The 18,404-nt window shown below is 52.8% G+C and overlaps 1 protein-coding gene across 1 annotated transcript in view; it reads right to left on the bottom strand.

Annotated features, from left to right (window-relative positions):
* Window positions 1–4,919: 4,919 nt before the first annotated feature.
* The window catches only part of XXYLT1 (xyloside xylosyltransferase 1), a 166,009-nt gene continuing 152,524 nt past the window's right edge, over window positions 4,920–18,404 (bottom strand). Inside the window, exon 4 of the mRNA XM_026496180.4 lies at window positions 4,920–6,356. Within this exon, the coding sequence (XP_026351965.1) occupies window positions 5,960–6,356 (397 nt within the window). The 3' untranslated portion in view covers window positions 4,920–5,959. The remainder of the gene's footprint in view (window positions 6,357–18,404) is intronic.

Genomic DNA, 18,404 nt, shown 5'->3' on the forward strand with positions numbered 1-18,404 from the left:
CATTCACAACCGTCACCACATTACGCTCTCCGCAAAATCCCCTCACTCCTGAACATGACAGCCCCTCGTGCTCCGAGACCCTCCCTCACAACTCTTTTAGACACAGACCTAGCACTCCTCTTTCCTCTTCCCGTCTTCCAGCCCCACAGCCCCTGGCCAAGGGGTCCCTGCCTCCCTCGAAGGCCAGGCCAGGGGCTGCTCCGAGTCAGAGGCCCCAGGCGCTAACCCTAACAGAGGAGCACAGGCGTCTACCCGTGGGCAGCTTGCGTGTGGTGCCAGATGGCAGGACAGGCCCCCGAGCAGGACTCAGGCTGACCACGAAGCTTCTGGCAGTACCGTGCGGCACTGGAGACTGGGGACAGGCTGAGGTGCAAGGGAGGGAGGGTGTCTAGGGCCTTGGGAGTACTTTCCTATGGCTTATCTCGTCTACTGCTCACAGCCGTCCTGGGAGGGCGGCAAGGCCAGGAGCTGGCTGAACTCTCCCCAGGTCACAGGCATGCCCCCGCTGGCCAAGGTCAATGTGATACCACTCGTGGAGAGCAGCCCCGACTCGGGCCTCATGTTTTGGAGGACTCCGATTGATCACGGGTCCACGTGTGTGTCCACACAGACGCGAACATGAACACAGCCACGCAGAGAAAGCGAGGGCTCGTACTGGCGAGAACGGGGAGGGTGCTGTGGGCGCCACTTAGGCAGAACGGTGGGATCCAGCAGCGTTCTTGGATGTACCACACAAGGCAGCTCTTACCAGGTCCACGAGGAATAGGATAAAGTCGCAGGATCGTGGGGTGGAGGGTGGAGGTGGGCGGGAGGTGACATGGGGGTCCGGCAATGCGGGCGAGGTGGACAAGCTGCTGAGAGCACATCGCGGAGCAGCGGGCAGCAGTGGGGGTGCGCGCAATAAGGGGGGTGGATCTTAGAGAAACTTCGTGCTGAATGAGAAAGAAAAAGCAAGAGAATAGACTGAGTTTTTCCAATTAAAACACAAGTCCACAAAATAAGAACACCATTTTGCACGAACACAGAAGACACTCAGGAAGCACATTAGAACGACTGTCTGTTGGGGATGGGGTGGGATATGGCGATGTATGGGCATAAATGAAACGAGCGGCCTCCCAGCGAGCCATGGTGGCAATGGGTCATGCATTGAGGGGCGTCATGAACTCACCCTCCGTGCCCGAGGTTCAAAATGACGATGAGAATGGCATGGCAGGGAAGGTGGAAGGGATATGTTGAGAACTTCTGGCTTCACTCACCGTCCACACTGGACAGCAGACCAGCCCAGGCCCCGGGGAACATGGCTCTCTCCACCTGGCGGCGGACCCTATGGGCCGCACCTGAGCGGGTGCTGGGGGGCAGGCAGAGGTGATGACACAGTCCTTGCCCTCAAGGGGCCCACAGGTCAGTACAGAAACCAGTGGAGACTCTCGAGCTGAGCCTGGGGCTTCTCTGCGTGTTCTGGAGGCTGCCCAGAGCCAAGGAGGAAGGAAGAGGGTTGAGTGGGAGTGTCTTGCTTTTTCCACAGACACCCAGGTCTCTGCTGTCTGCAAGGCCTTGTCACGGAGGTCAGGCCACTAGCCCCACAGGCGGCCAGACACACCCCAGGCTCTGTGCTGCCGTGGTCCTGCTCAGGCCTGTGGGGCAGGGAGTGGGGTTCGGGGGAGGGACGCAAAACAGACCCTACCTGTCAGGGAAGGGAGAGGAGGGCAGCTGGCCTCCCGGTTGTGGAAAGGGCCCTCGGGCTCTGAGAATGCAAGGTGCTCAGTGAGGCGGCCGAATGTCCGTCCATCCGATGTGTCCTGCGGGGCGGCTCCACAGGCCTTCGCAGCTGGGGTCTCCAGCTCAGTGCTGCCCAGGCAGAGACCCGTGGGGCTTGGGTCCATCTACAAAGTGGCTGTGCCTAGGAGGCTCTTTGGGAGACAGTCACATAAGCCAAACCTAAGACAAGGCTTCAGCTGTCATTGCTATCGGGAGACCACACGCAGGGGGCTGGGGCTCATGGATGGCATGGAGTCCGTCCGGATTGAAATACCTCCCGTAGTTTGCAGCCCTCCCTTTGCCTGTTCAGACTGGGGGGAAGTGTGCTAACCGTACGCTGTGAGCAAGTCTCCATCTGAATGGTCGTAAATTCCAAGCTGGTGAATGATGAGTGGAGGTGTGGAGGTCTTGCGCTTGGTGTAGACTCCCTGCCACACGCATGCGTGAACACGGATGCATACAAATACGTGTGCCAGGCACAGGGGGGCTGCTTGGAGATCTAGTCCAACCCCCTCTGCCCTTGTTTTTACAGATCCAGAAACTGAGCCCAGGGAGGGAAGGGTTTATCCCACGACTTCTGGCCTCCTGGACATAACCAGGCCTCTCCAGAGTGGGTGGCTCACAGAACATCAGCCTGCCTATAAGAGGGCGTCTGCTCATCCACTGGGCTGAGGGAGGTGCCACCAACCCATTCAATGTGCCCCAAATGGTTGTCATTTATTATTTAAAAAGAATATTTTAACTAGCAACTCTAAGAATCCTCTTGCGTTTGCATCTATGCATTCTTTCTCTGCTTACCAAGCCCTTACACATCTCCTTTCTTCCTACAATGCTCCTTTGAGGGAGCTCTCATGACCAGTGGTCTCGAAATGGGGAAAGAGGTGACTTTGGCTGTCCAAGACTGCCCGGGTGGTGAGCACTGACCATGGATTCAAAGGCAGTCCTCTGTCTTAAGTGCGAGATCCTCTCTACCACCCTGCTTGCTCAGAAATGTCTGCTTGCCCTTCCAAACTCCACCTGCACCCAAACCTCTGGGCCTTGCATGTGGAGATCAGCCAGAAAGTCTTAGAATGAACCCAGGTTTGCCCTTAGTCAAAGCAGGTGCTGTGAGGCACAGTGAATGTGCTCCCTTAGCCCACAAACCCCCACTGCGCTCTAGCTGGAGGCCCACGGACCCCGCACACTGCTCTGGGGCTGGAGGAGATGCTCTCGGGAGGGATGCATAGTTGGGTTTGACACACATACAAGAATAAATCTCTTCGACAAGCCCGCGAGCTTTCCAAAGGCCATTATCATTTGTGTACACACACAAGATGATAGAATCAGAAATGAAAGCAGAGGCTGGAGATGCTATTATTAGGTCACTTTTATTTAGAGAACTAGGGCATCCATAGGGAAAGTTGAAAACCCAGAGCGTACCTAGCCGAGATCATGTTTTCTTACAGGTGATGGTAACCACGGCCACCGTGAGCTGTAGAGTAGCCAGGACGATACTTACCTGTAACTGGCGGCGGGGGAGGGGGGGCGGTGGCAGTGGCTACAATTTTATAGCATTTATTGTTAATTACAAAAGTAGTTCATATTCAGAAATATAGAAATAAATACAGATGAAGATAGAAAGCACCTTAATCCTTCGAGTACCCAGAAACGTTCTTTCCAGACTTCTGTTCTACTCATGCCTATAGCCACAAGCACGGCAGTGGAAGTTTTCGTCAGGCAAAGGAACACAGCAGTTAGTTATGCTTGCACTGCATGGATCATATAACAGGATTCCAGTGAGGAACCAGCCGTCTAAGAGCTTCAAGCAGTTGCACCCATTGGCTTTGCTGGATGGGCTGTTGGTGTTATTTTGCTGTTCACCAAGGCCATCGGTGACAGAGGAGGGGGGAGCTCCTGAGTAGGTGATCTCCAAGGTGAATGAGGAGATCTGGTTTGGCTTTTGCCCATTTTCATCAACAAGGGCATAGTTTTTTCTTTGCAATAACAAAGGACTCTCGGAGCTACAGAAACCCTTGGATTATTGACATTAATGTCGGAAAAATACCTTTGTTATTATGAGTCTAAAATTCTCTAGCATTTTACCCACTTTCTCTCATTGAAATAATTGTTTTTAATGTGGTGTTAGAAACATACAGTTTTTTAGGATGAACTAATTAAATATAGCGGAACAGGTCTCTTTTTACATAGACACATACAGACATATATAATATATATAATTTAAAAAATAAAGTGAGGATCGTACTGTATGGATAATCTTACGTTTTGCATTCTTTACTTAGCAGCACATTGTAAGCATGTCCCAAGGCATTAAATATTCTTGAGAAATACGATTTTAATGCCCAAATTATTATTATTTTTTTTAAAGATTTTATTTATTTATGTGACAGAGAGACAGCCAGTGAGAGAGGGAACACAGCAGGGGGAGTGGGAGAGGAAGAAGCAGGCTCCTAGCGGAGGAGCCTGATGTGGGACTCGATCCCGGTACGCCAGGATCACACCCTGAGCCGAAGGCAGACGCTTTAACGACTGCGCTACCCAGGCGCCCCCAAATTATTTTCTTATATGGATGTGACATAATTTATCCACTCCCCTAGTCAACATTTTAAGTGGCTCTCAGTTGTTTTCTATTTTAAAAAACTGGTGTGATAATGACTCTCTGCCCACACCTCTTGTTATTTTCTTACAATAAACCTGAAGATTGGAATTACCTTCGTGAGGTCTTCGCGAGCATTATCCATAGTGTACGTGAACCCCCCAATACGATGCTCGGACCGCAGCAGGCATTCGGCAACCAGTAGCTATAAATAGGCGATCGAGTACCTAGGAGAACAGACCAGTTCTGTCGGAGCACAGTCAGGAGGCAGATGTGCTCCATTTGGTCAGGGGATGATGTAACCCGATCGTCTGGGGTAAGGAAGGTTAAGAAGGGACGGGCTGTTCTTGCTTCCAGGAGCTGATTCTCTAGTGACCCCGACACGACCCTGACCCTGCGGCCCTCCCTGTTCCCGTCTCAACCATGCTCCACCCCCGCGGCCTGCAGAGACCCGCAGGACCCACCGGAGCACGATTAGCTCTAGCATGTGGCTGGGGGAGGGGCGCGGGGCTCTGAATTCAGAACCTTCCGGCAGCAGTAAATTGTGACCAGAGAAGAAACAATGTAATCACTGTGTTCTCAAAGATTGTTTATTAGCTATTCTCACTCATGGTGAAGAGAAATAGAAAAGTGAATGAAATTGAGATCAAAGGAGATGAAAATCCACCAACAGTGCTTCCCGAGGAGCCCCCCTGGACTAGACAAAATGGACCGCCAGGGGCTTCCTGTCTGCATCTTACAAGGGAACTCATTCAGAGGAGAACCTAATTTCTTCAAAGGAACGGGGTCTAATACGATGCAGTAAGAAAATCACAGGATGATTTTTTAGACAGAGACGGAATGCTTATCAGTCGACGAGGGACACCCCTCCGGAGCCACACGGTTATGCGCAGAAACTGCTGGGCTCCTCTTTGGAATGCGTCTTCCCCATCCAGACGACTCTATCGCCTGTCCCTGGAGGTGGCCGAGCGCTGTTCTTTGATGGCGGATCTGATTTCCGAGCACAGTCTGGTCACCTGAAGCCGGCTGGGATGAAGGAGGGATAATGAGGGTCTGGGATGTGGCTGGGAGCCAGAAGCTGGGGAAGCTACAGTAATGAGCCCGGCTTCTCATGCGGGCCGCTGCTGGCCCTGCAGACCCTCCCCGAGCCGGTGGTGACCTTCCCACCCAGACACTGGGAGCTCTAGCGATACTGTTTGTTCTTTCTGGCAAAAGGGAAGCTTGTCAATTTAAAATAAATTTATATTTGGTCTAAGAAAGGCCAGTTCTTAAAAAGGTTTCCATTCTTTGGAGGCTGAGGGCACAGAGCGCCATTTTCTTTCCTTTCTTCTCTTTAAGCACCTGCTTCCGAGCCCACCGGAAGATGTCCATGTGTTTGCCCTTCACGGTGCCCAGCCCCCAGAGAAGAAAGGCCCCGAGCACCAGCAACGTGCAGGCCAGTCCTCACTGGGTGGCCTCAGAAGGACCTGCCGGGTGGGACAGCGGCAGCCCCTCGTCCCAGAGCACATCCCTGCAGAGGTTCAGACTCCAGCCTGGGGCTGGCGACAGGGGTGCCCCTCGGCCTCCCCCGGCCCCGGAGACCCGAGGGCCCGGCAGACGGGGATGGACCTAGACGTCCGGGATGGGGGTGTTGCAGTTCCCGTGGTAGATCTTGACGTGGCCCTCGCACCGGAAGTAAGCCTCAAAGACGTCACTGTAGCCGTGGTCCCTCCACCAGGTGCAGAGCTGCCGGTTCCAGGTGCAGTCCAGCACGTGGAAGAGCTCGGGGTGCTCCATGCCGATCATGGTGAAGAAGTCCTGGTCCCCCAGGTGGCCGCGGAAGCGGTACTTGTCGGCCAGCTGCCGCACCTGCCCCGGCTCCAGCAGGCGGCTGTACAGGGCGGACTGGCGCATGGCCTCCAGGTTCAGCAGCATCACCCCGCTGTTGAAGCCGGGGAGCCCCTCGGGGGGAGGGCCCCCAACCCGGGTCTTGGGATTCTCGTGGCGGAACTGCCAGAACGTGTGCCTGGGAGGGGGAAAGAGAGCAGATTTAACCTGGTTTGTGTGGGTGAAACAGGCTGCCGGCCCTAGTTTCCTGGGTCTTCACAACCAGCCTGGAGAGAGATGCCATTTTCACTGCAGTTTTACAGCTCTGAGAGCTGGGAGGTTCTTAGGTTCAGACTCAGCATCACACCACTAGCAAGTGGCACAGCTGGACTCAGACCTCCTCCTCACAGCAAGCCTCACAGCCTTCCCACCATCCTCTGCTCCTTCAGGGTGACGTCATTGCTAACGTTTGTATAGGACTCAGCAAGCAGCAGGCACTGCACAAAGTCAGCCTATTTCCTCCCCACCATCCCCTAAAGACGGATGCTCTCTGGGACGGTCTGTCACTTCCCAGCAGAGGAAAATGATGCACAGAGAGGTTCTGCAGCTTACCCGACGTCACACAACTAGGGAGTAAATGGCTGCAGAACCAGGGACGAAACCCAGGCATCTGGCTCCAGAGTCCACTTTTTAAGATGGCAACAATCCAGGCAGAACTTTCTATCCCCTTGTCTTTGTGATCTTGAAAAGGAGAGGAAAGAAGTGGGGGAAGTGCTTCTGAGCAGTGATCTGGTACAGAGCTAGAAAGCTAAATGCAGGCTGAAAATAAAATTGGTTTCTGCTTTAGAACAACCTTCATTCATTAAGGCCCCAGCCTAGCACTTCTGAAAGGCCAGACAGGGGCTGGAGGCTTGAAACACAGCTCAGGGTCCACCCACATGCATTAGGGTGAAAAGCAGCTGGGGAACAGCCAGGTAGAATTCTGGCTATTTTAGAGGGAATGTCTCCTCAATTTCAATTTCTCTCAACGCAGATTTAGAAATCTGATCTAGGGGCGCCTGGGTGGCTCAGTCATTAAGTGTCTGCCTTCGGCTCAGGGCGTGATCCCAGGGTCCTGGGATAGAGCTCCACATCGGGCTCCCTACTCCCCTGGGAGCCTGCTTCTTCCTCTCCCACTCCCCCTGCTTGTGTTCCCTCTCTCGCTGGCTGTCTCTCTCTCTGTCAAATAAATAAATACAATCTTAAAGAAAAAAAAAAGAAATCTGATCTAGATCTGTAGTGCATGGGGTGTTAGAGCCAGAGGGACCCTTCCAGGTCCTCTCTCCAAATGCTTCCATTTGGAGAAGGGGAGACAGATCCAGAAACCTCGTTGTGGGTGACATGGTTAGAGCACCGGCCACTCTGTTCTCTAACCTCCTTAAGTTCCCACGCAAGTTCCCGCGAACGCTGTAGGGCTGGGCAGCTGCAGGACGCAGAGAGGGGCCTGGGCTCCATGTCCCCAGACATGCAGTCACAGCAGGGGAGCCTGTGGCCTGCAGGAAGGAGGGGAGGTGGCAGTCCCTTTGTTGCGGGCAAGGGGCAGGAGCGTACCCCACATCCCACTACATCCCACCTATTTTTACCGGCTCCACCCCTTCTCTCAAGAGTTCTCAGGATGGGGGATACATCAGGACAAGCCAAGTCTGCCCCCTGCCTGGAAATGCCACCCCCTAAGCCTCCCAGAGGTCGCTCCCCCAGCCAGTCACAGGGCAGGATCTGCGTGGTGAAGTGACCGGTGCAGGGGAAAGACCACCAGAGACCCAGCCCACAGCGGCCACCGAGATCCATTTCCCAGTTCCCACACACGGCTCTGTGTCTGGGGAACTGGGGAGACCTTCCTTGAGGTCTTGCATATCACAAAGGGCACCGAGAGGCTGATCCTGGTGAGGGGAAAAGCATTCCCTTTGGACATTCTTACAAGTGGAATAACAGGTGTATTGTTTGAATTTTGCCATAATTGGACTGTGAATGGAACAGAGCTCTGGCGCCTGCTTGGTGATAACAACCTTGGCAAAAATAAGCTTCCAGAGCAAACGAAGATGCTGGAGCCCTTCTAGCCACAAAAGCCTGCAGTGATGGGATCACAGGGGCGCAGGAATGCGGTCTGGCAACTTCGTCCATTTCACCAGATTTCTTCCAAATGGCTACCTTCAGGTCCCGGTTGGAAGCCGTTAAAATTCTACCAAATGAATCTGGGCCACCACAGCATGGGAGAGGAGGGACCCTCCAACCAGGAGGGGGGGTGCTCCACTGCCGAGGCAAGGTTCAGCCTTCAGGGAGAGAAGAGAAGCATTCACCAGGGAGGGGAGGCCCGGGAAAGGAGACGTCTGTAGTAGACAGGCCTGCGGAGGTCCTGGACACCGCGAGGCCATCAACCTCCTTCTGTTCTTCCCCCAGGTCTCACCTCTCCCCTTCGCAGAGGGCCAGCGGAGGGCGAACACGGTGCAGGCTGGAGGTCAAGTCTGCCCTCCCGGATCTGTGAGGCCTCCCCGGGGCCGCCGCCGCCTCTGCGTCCTCAGCACCTCGCATGGCCCCCAGATGGCGGGCAGGGCCTTGAGAACATGAAATTACTTGACAAGGAATGACAGAAAGGTCGTGTGGCTCAGGCTACGTAGCCTCCGGTGTCACAGGACACAAAGCTGCAGATGGAAAGTGAGCCGCTGCACCGAGTGCTCAAGCCCCCAGGGGGACATCTCTCTGGCCCGGTGAGGAGCGGGGGACCACGAGAGGGTGCGCAGAGGTTTTCAAAGGTGCAGCACGGTCTCTACTCTGGAGCAAGCTGGGGAGTGGGGCACCTGCGGTAGCCTCACCGCGGGCAGCAGAGAAGCCCCACGGAGCTTCCCTGTCTCTACCAGACTGACCTGGTACCGAACTTGCTGGGCTCAGGAGAGCGGGGCCAGAGGCAGAGAGAGAAAAACAAACATCCTTCCAGGTGGAGACCAGAACCCAGGTGGCTCTTCGGGAAACTCATGCCTGGCACTGCCACTGTCACTGCTATGGGCACAGAGCGGCATTTTATAACAAAGCCACGGAGAACCAGGTCTGGGACATCAGCACATTACGATTTGTAAGGAGAGGCGAAGGAGGGACAGGAAATTAGAAATGCAAGCTGCCCGGGATGTCTGCTGAAGCAGAAAAGCAGCCTGAGAATGAACCGGTGATTCTCTAAATTATTTCCAGGGTGCCCTTGTTTAAAGCATGCCTACCACTCCAAAATGAATGCAGACCAGGAGAGCTCTTGGGGCGGTGGGTTTCCCTGGCCTCCGTGTCAGCTGGTTTGTGGGGAGGCACCACACCGGCCGTGGGATGCAGAGCCAGTCACAGAGATGTGGAGGGACTGGAGCTCATGCGTGGGGGCCCTGATCCCACGTGAACGGGCCGAACAAGGTGGTCCGGCCGGTTCCTCATTGGCTGCAGCACAGCGAGGGTCGCAGGCTCCTCTTACATTCCCCACCTCGGCTCCTGGGCGGTGCAGGGACGTCCCTGCCCGCATTCTAGCAGGGACAGAATAGAGGTCCCCGGCGCATCAGGGGCAGGCCCGACGCAAACTCGAGGGCTCTGATGGCTAAACTCCCTTTCATCTTAGTCTCCGATTTCATGGGCTAAGTTTCCTGGGAGCAGCACTTGGATTTCAATCTTATTTCTGAGGTGGACGGACATCCCCAAGGCCACGGGCTCTGGAGACCTGGCTGGCAGGTGAGGCAGAAGCTGTTGGTGCTTCACTGAGAGGGGGTCGGACCCAAGAGCCTCTCTGAGGGGGGTCAGAGAGGGCCCCAGACCCTCGCCTTCCTCACAGGGTCTGGGGCTGATGATAAATATTCACAGGGCACTGCCAGTGGTATGTGCTGAGGCTGCAAGAACCTCTGTATGACTGCAGGTATCTGGTTCCGAGTCCTGGAGCTTCCAGAAGTTTCTCCGATTAAGCTCCAAGCCCACAGTCTGCCACGTTGTCCTGACTCATCATCTGGACTTGGGCCTCTGCAGAGGCTTGTCTCTGTCCTCCACTGTCACCTGGAGACACACATTGGAGGGGACAAGATTTCTTCCTCTTCAGAAATAACTTCAAATGAGAAACAAGCCCTCATGCAGATGGTCCATTGTAAATACTGAGTCTTTCCAGAAATCAACTAGGCTTGTTGGGAAAATACAAATTGAGAACTTTCAAGTATATTCTTCCAGGTATGGGCAATGAATTTCCCAAATTTGTTCTATTGAGTGTGATCTAACTAATACTCATAAAAAATACTATTAAAAACGAGTGCACTTTTTCATGAAAAAGACCCATCTTTATGGAAAAATGTATTTTAAATCATTTTGAAAAGCAAAGTCATTTCCTCCAAGTCTTTCCCTTATGATCATTGCCAAGGTCACTCCAACAAGTCTCTCAACTAGAGAGCCTGGCCAGAGAACCCAGGAAAGAACGCATGTTGTCATGAATAACCCTTTCTCCTCCCATCACCCCATGCTTCCCTATCTTTCCATGATTTTCTCCTGGGTTGGTCTTTCTCAGCTCCTAAGGCTCAGAGTTTTCCACTTTCACTTCTGAGAGGGTTGAGAAGCAAGGATGGAAACACACAATGAGCCTGGGCAGTCTGCATCAGTCTCCCTAAGAAGGTTCTGGAAGCCCGTGCTGACTCAGGCTGAGTTCAAGCTGTTGGTTCTCAGGCAAAGAGGGCTCCATTTTCTGAGGTTCCTAAGGACAGTGTCATGTGTGGCACTTCTCCCCGTGGCTCACCCCTTGAGTGTTCATCAGAGTCAAGAACAAAGTCACTAATGAACAAGCAAGGCTGGGCCTTTTCCTGGAGAAAGCATGCTGTCTGGATGCTGTCTAATCAGTGAAGGCTGGCATCAGGAAACACTGCTCCCTTTATGCCCATGCTTGTGTCCCAGGACCAATTAGCTCTTGTTTAACTTGGAAGGGACCCTGTTTTCCAGTCCTTTGCAAGGAAAGGCCAGGAGTGAAGAGCATTGCTCTGTGGCCCAGTGTTCCATCCACCCCAGGTCCTGTGAGGTGACCAGGGCACAGTTCTGGGTGATGTGGGGCTGATTTCAGAGCAAGAACAGTGTCTCTAGGTCCTGCCTTGAGCTGAAGTTCTGGGAGATGGGCCCAAACTCTCCAGTTCTTTAGGGGAACCCCTGACTGGTGGTATCAAACTGGGGACAACATAGCCTGCTGGGAGCAGGAGGGCCACTGTGAAGCTGTAGACGGCCATTTCCCTAGGGCACTCCTCACCACCAGGACTCACAGCTGGCCCTCATCAGGATCTCTTGCTAGCAAGTCAGGCCTCTAGCTCTGCTGGACAGAAATGTTCCCAAAGTCACAGGCTAGTAGTGGCAGGACCAGGACGAGAGGGTTCCCTCCTGGAACCACAGGCTACCAGAACCGAAAGGCACGTGAAGATTCTTAGTTCACCTTCCTATTTTACACACGAGGACACTGAGGCTCAGAAATTGCCCTGCCTGCAGTCACGCCACTGAAAAGGCAACCCCCCAAACCCAGGCCGATGAGTTTGCTTTTCCACAAACGTTTCTGCTCAGAAAAGCACTTGACAAGCCCTGTGGTAGGTGAGCCCAGGCCACTTAGTGTCAAGCTTTTGGGAGGTACAGAGTTCACGCTCTCCCATCTGGCAGGGACTAGCTCCTCCGGGCCCAACACACCTGCACCAGGAATGGGAGCGGGGCCCCCAAATGGCTGACAGGGCTTGCTGGGGGCAGCAGGTGGAAGGCGTGTGCCTCAAAAGAAACATGTGTTTGCTTTCAAATACCAGCCCTGTTTGCAGGCCAGCAACTCAGTTTCCAACCACAATATGCCCAGAACTGAGGGAGGATGACAGGTCCGGGGTTGAGGCAGGGGGCACGTGGGCGGAGCTGGGGGTGTTGGAACCAGGTGGCCTGGCAGGAGAGCAGGGGACTTCTGGGGGTACTGAGACCCAAAAGAGACTCCACAGGGATGAGGGGGTGGGGGAGGCACACTGCAGGGATTTCCTCAAGGCCCCCCTCCAGAAGGAACCAGAAGCACGGGGGCCCCCTGTTCACCCCTCCCTGCACCAGAGGCTGCCAAGCTTCCTACTTCGCAAACTGGCATCTCTGCACTGCCCGCCCCAGTCTGAGAGAATGAGGGTTCATGGAAGATGAGCTGAGGAAGCTCTGGGGGCAAAGGGGGAGGGGAGAAAGGGGTTAACATCTGCTGAGTCTGTGTTTTCTCAATGCCATGTTGGAGCCTTTAGCTGGGGGAGGGGTGGGGAGTTACAACAGGGCACTGGGGTAGGTATTATTACATGAGCCAAATTTTCTAGAGAGCTGACCTGGACACTGGGCTCTTCATTCTTACCTACAAGGCCACCGAGCTCTCTACATCTGTCTGCTGGGGCTGCCGTGACAAAGCATCACAGACTGCGGGCTTAAACAACATAAATGTATCCTCCCCCGTTCTGGAGGCTGCAGGTCTGAGATCAAGGTGTCGGCAGGGTTGGGTCCTTCTGAGGGCTGAGGAAGAACCTGTCCCCGGTCTCTCTCCAACCCCTGGTGGTTTGTGGGCAACCTCTGGCTTCCTTTTAGAAGCATCACCCCAATATCTGCCTTCCCCTTCACATAGCATTCTCCCTGTTTGTGTGTCTGTGTCCACGTCCCCCCACCTTTATTTAAAAAAAAGATTTTACTTATTTATTTGAGAGAGCATGAGAGAGAGAGCAAGAGAGATCATGAGCAGGGGGGATGGGTAGAGGGAGAAGCAGACTCCCCACTGGGCAGGGAGCCCAGCGTGGGGCTCAATCCCAGGACCCTAGGATCATGACTTGAGCCGAAGGCAGACGCTTAACCGACTGAGCCACCCAGGTGCCCTTAAATCTCCCCTTTTTAAGATACTAGTCCTATTGGGCTCGGGGGCCTATCTACTCCAGTGTGACCTCCTCTTAATTCATTACATCTGTGACAACCCTATTTCCAAATAAGGTCACAGTCTGAGGCACTGGGAATTAGAACTTCAGCATATGAACTGGGGGAGGGGCAATTCGCCCCTAACACTCTCCGACAATGACGATGAAGGAAAAGAGTGCACAGCTTATCTTCACCTGTGTCCTCACTGTCCAGGCTAGCGGAGTCTAGGGCAGCCCTCAGCAAATTGCCCGACCCCCGCCACGCCCGGGGACTGAGGCAGACGGTCATGACAGGCTGGGTCGCATCTATCCAGAAGGGTCACAGAAGGAGGGTGGGTGTCTGTAGCGGGACACACAGGCTACAGAGAAAAGCAGAGGGATTCAGGAATGTGGGGGTGTGTGTGGTGGGGAGGGTCGGTCAGAGGTTACGCAACACTGGTCAGCCAGCGGAGAGATGCCCCCAAATCCACGCCGCGGTATCTCCTAGTTCCTAGTGAGATACGCGGGAGCACCAGACAGCATGCGGAGCTGAGAGAATAATCCATCAGCGGTCACCCAAATATTGACTAGAGCACCTACCTATCAGATACAATGGCAAATAGAACATTCCTGCCCTTAAGAAACAGTGGTCTAGCAAGGAGAGGAGACCCTGACATGAACATACGAAGAGTATGCGTCGTGAGATGAATGAAGGGGTCTGCATCTGGACTCAGGAGGCCAGGGGTAAGGCAAGCTGTACAAGCCCCTGGGCCTCTCAGGCCTTGGTTTGCTCAGCACTAACGTGGGGATGGGGGTGAGACACCCATAGGGCTATGACGGGACTCTAGGAGCACATGCGTGCACAAACCCCGCCAAGTACCATGCCCGTGAGGGGTGGCCCTGACTGGCACAGAAGGGCAGACCCCCACCGTGCCCAGGCTCCTCTCATGCTGTGGTAGTACCTCAGAGAGCAGCCTTCATTCACCTAGCCAACCAGAAACCATCTGGAAGCTTCTGTTTCAACATGGCTTCCAGCTTCATGAAGTCTAGAGTAAAGGTGACCAGCGCTGTCTGGCTCATTCCCAAAGATGCACCAGCTACGACCAACCCTCTCTGTAAAACCTGGCACAGTAGTGGAATCAGGGCAGGTGGACATCCCTGCCAGGAAGGCCTCTGACCTGCCACAAGATGGCCAGGCAAATTCTGAGCCTCGTGGCCCTCCAAATGCCCACAGACCTTTCCCCTGGAGACCTCTGGAAGGGGAACTGCTCAGTGTGAGGCCTCCCGTGGCATGGTACAGCCAGGGCCCTGAGGCTTCCCATTCCCCCGTGCCCACAGGAGGGCAGTCCTCTTCTCACGTCTCCTGGCCCGCCCACCATTGCCCACGCCCAGCCTGCCAGGACATCTCGGCCACACTGGCTCCCTCCCACACCGGCTGCCCCAGAGCTGTGAACACAGGTGGGTGTGCTGGCAAACTTGCGGTCACTCAATCTGACGAACAGCTCCAGAGCGTGCTGTGCCTGAACCAGGCTAGGCCCTGGAGGGCTGCATGGGGAAGGCCTGGTGAGGGACAAGGGACAGATGATGGAGAAAGAGACACTGGAGGCTTCAAGCAGGCAGATGGAGCTCTGAGGGGCTTCATGCCTGGGGTGTGACTGGGAGAGTGGACACTAACAGCCAGGGCAAGACTGGGAGGATAAAAAGGGGAGGGACCCGTTCAGTCTTGAACAGATGCCAGCAAGCATAGTGATGTGAGAGAGCCCTGCAGGGGTCTGGGGACAGGAAGCAGGCACAGGCACAAAACAAGCATGACAGAACTCTGGGGAGTTCCAACATTTAGGGGATGGAAGAAGAGAAGCCAGGAAATGCACGCTCAGTAATGTCAATGGCAGTAATGATGGTCTCATCATGGCCTCATGGTTCTTCAAACCCCACCGGAGCCACCCACTTGGCTCTCCCTCCGTGAACCTTGCCATCAGAAGGCACTCTGCTCCAGCGACGGGGAACTGGGATAGGTCCCCTCAAACTGCATCATCCTACACGTCCCCCCACAGAACCAGCTTGCTGGCTCCTTGGGACCCCCTGGGGTCCACCTCTCCCTATTCTCTAGATAGTTTCCCCTGGATCCTTCTGGCTCCCCACCCACTCTAAACTGCCCCCATCACCTCACTACGTATGAGAACATGACAGTACTGAAAGCTGCAGAGGATGGGAACTTGGAAATGCTACAGGAGACAACAGACCTCTGCCATCGGTGAGTGACAGAGACTGAGGAGCTGGGCACTTGGCACAGGGGAAGACGCGGACAGAAGGGATATCTACATGCCCAGGGAAAGGCACGTATATGCCAGACTAAAGAGGTTAGAAATTTAGGGTGAGTGGCAGGGTGGGTACTTTGAAGAATGATAATCATGATGATGGCTAATACTTGGTGAGTATTGACTATGTGTCAGACCCTGTTTTAAGTTCTCATTTAATGTTTGTAACAAACAAATGAGGTAAGTAGTATTCTCTCTATGTTACAGATGAGCAAAGTATGGTAGGGAGATACAAACCATTTGCCCAAGGTCACAGGAGCCAGGCAGAAGAGTTTACCAAGAAGAGGAAAATCTCAGGATACACCTGAGACTAGAAAAAGGACATAAATGAGAAGATAAAGGTTCAGAAGTGGGAATCAGGGATACTGAGAAAGGTCATTTAGGGTGAACTCTAAATCTTGGGAAGGTTAAGAGGTAAAGTCATTTATGGGGCAGAGTAACTTGGGTACCAATAAGGGTTTGAGAAAGAGAAATGGTTTACAAGGCAGTGGTGAATCAATAAAAGATAGATTAAGGATTTGCCTGAGCACGGAAGGTCTGAGTGCAGTCAGGAACCCTGGCATTGATAACCAGAATGTGTTATTCATCTTTAGGACTTGAGGGCCTAGTATGGGCATTTGGTTCACAGCAGGCCTTGAGAACTCTTAAGTTTCAAAAGGATGAATGGATGGATGGATTAAAGAATGAATGAACAAAGGAAAAAGATACCGTAAAATCAGATGGTAGAATTTAAAAGAGGAGAATGGTGAATGAAGGTGGTGGAACAATAGTTTAGAAAGGCAGCTGGGGGAGACTGTGCCCTGGGCCCTGTGAATTAGAGCCTCAGGGGTCTTTACTGAGGGTAGCCAGGTCTCTGTTGGGGAGGAAAAACTTTCCACTGTCATTCAAAGGTTCTTCCACCCGGCCTAAGAATTAAAGTGACATGAAACAGATTAACAGGAGAAAATAAAAATGAATTTTGTACAAACAGGAATCCTACATACATGAGAGGTTCAAAGACAGAAAGGTAAAGTGAGGTAGATATGCCATCCTGAGCTAAGGAATGGAATAGGGCCAGGGCATCAAAGGGAAGGAGGGCAATTCACAGGGTAATAAAAAGAAGAGCAGATGTTTGGTAATTAGATGTTTGCCCTGCCATACCAATAGATCATTTTTTAAAATTTATTTGTTTTTATTAATATATAATGTATTATTTGTTTCAGGGGTACGGGTCTGTGATTCATCAGTCTTACACAATTCACAGCGCTCACCATAGCACACACCCTCTCCAATGTCCATCACCCAACCACCCCATCCCTCCCAACCCCCTCCACTCCAGCAACCCTCAGTTTGTTTCCTGAGATTAAGAGTCTCTTATGATTTGTCTCCCTCCCTGGTTTCATCTTATTTCATTTTTTCCTCTCTTCCCCTATGATCTTCTGCCTTCTCAAATTCTACATATCAGTGAGATCATATGATACCTGTCTTTCTCTGATTGACTTATTTCGCTTAGCATAATACCCTCTAGTTCCATCCACGTCGTTGCAAATGGCAAGATTTCATTTTTGATGGCTGAGTAGTATTCCATTGTGTATATCTATACACCACAACTTCTTCATCCCAGATGGATCATTTAGATAAAATGTATCTCTAGTAATAACTCTTGCTCTGGGAAAGACTCTCAATTTGGATTCTTCTAGGTAGTTAAGAGAGGAGTGAAAGTTTCTCTTGAGCCTGCAGGTGTCCACTGCCTTCAGCCCAAAATAGTCCACATATCAAAGTGACACATCTGGAAGAGACTTGTTTTGAACCTTTGCATTTCTCTCAGGGTGAGGACAGAGAAAGTCACGTAGAAATGTCAGCCCCACGAGCCGAGGAATACATATCTGTGATGAGGTGCCACTGTGACAAAGATTATCAATGAAGGGACCCAGATGGTAACCTGATCCAGGGGTGCCTACAGCCCTCTGGACAATGCCTCCCTGGCAATGGCCCTGGAAGATGCCAGGCTCCAAATAACAAGGCTTGTGCATCACTGCTAGGGAGAAGCTCAAATCTGGTAGAAGCCCTAAGACCTAACCGAGAGACTGCAGGGTGTGCGGCCAGCAGGCTGGGGTACCGAATACCCACGTGTAGTTGGCCTGGCATGGGTGGCCAGGCCCCAGCTTAGCTCCATAATCCTGCTCTTTCCCTGAACTGAGGCTGAGGGAGGGACTTTCATCAGGGTGAAGACAAAGCCAGAGAGAGTTACCTTCAGAATCAGCTCACTGCCCCAAGTAGGCCCACAGCACTAGGGGACACAGAAAAGAAGTGCCTAGGACACATGCTAGGGTGCTTTCCAGGACAGTGAGCAAAACTGCAGTCATGTGCAAGGCGACAGGAAGAGCAGGTGTAGAATTTAACCCTGCGTCCAGAATTAAGCTCAATCAATCCAGCCCAGCACCCTTCACCCTCCCAGAAGAGGGTGTTCCAACCCAGGAGCTGGATGATGGGGAGACTAGATGGGTCTGGCTGGCCCAGGCCCAAAGGCAATCGAGCTGCAGCAAAATGTATTACTTCTCAAGCCCAGGGAAAAAATCTGTGAGCCCTGCCACTTGATTTCAGCCGACCTCCACCTTTCCTTGCCCCCGCTCACTGTCCTACACATTTGTGGCAGGGGTCTTGGTCAAGGGTAAAAACAGCGATAGGCACAGTGGCAACTGACAAATGCTGAGGATCTCTCACTTGTCGAGCACAAGCAAGGACACAGGCCCAGCCCCACAGGAGCCCGTCCTGGGCAGCAGCATGCCTCCGACTTCGCTGTGCGAGGGTCTCGCCTGGGATCTCGTTAAAATGCAGATTCTCATGCAGAGGCTGCATTTCTGGCAAGCTCTCAGGTGATGCTGATGCTGCTGGCCCAAGGATCATACACTCAGAAGGAAAAAAAATATGGTATTTTTATAAAGAGATGAAAACCAAGAGAGTAGCAATGATGTCATTTTATCTTGCAAATGGCCATAAAGTAGGTACATATAGAGCCACTTACAAATTTCATACAAATTTTATGCTAATACGTTT

This window comes from Ursus arctos, unplaced genomic scaffold (assembly GCF_023065955.2).
Source record: "Ursus arctos isolate Adak ecotype North America unplaced genomic scaffold, UrsArc2.0 scaffold_4, whole genome shotgun sequence".
Taxonomy (NCBI): Eukaryota; Metazoa; Chordata; class Mammalia; order Carnivora; family Ursidae; genus Ursus; species Ursus arctos.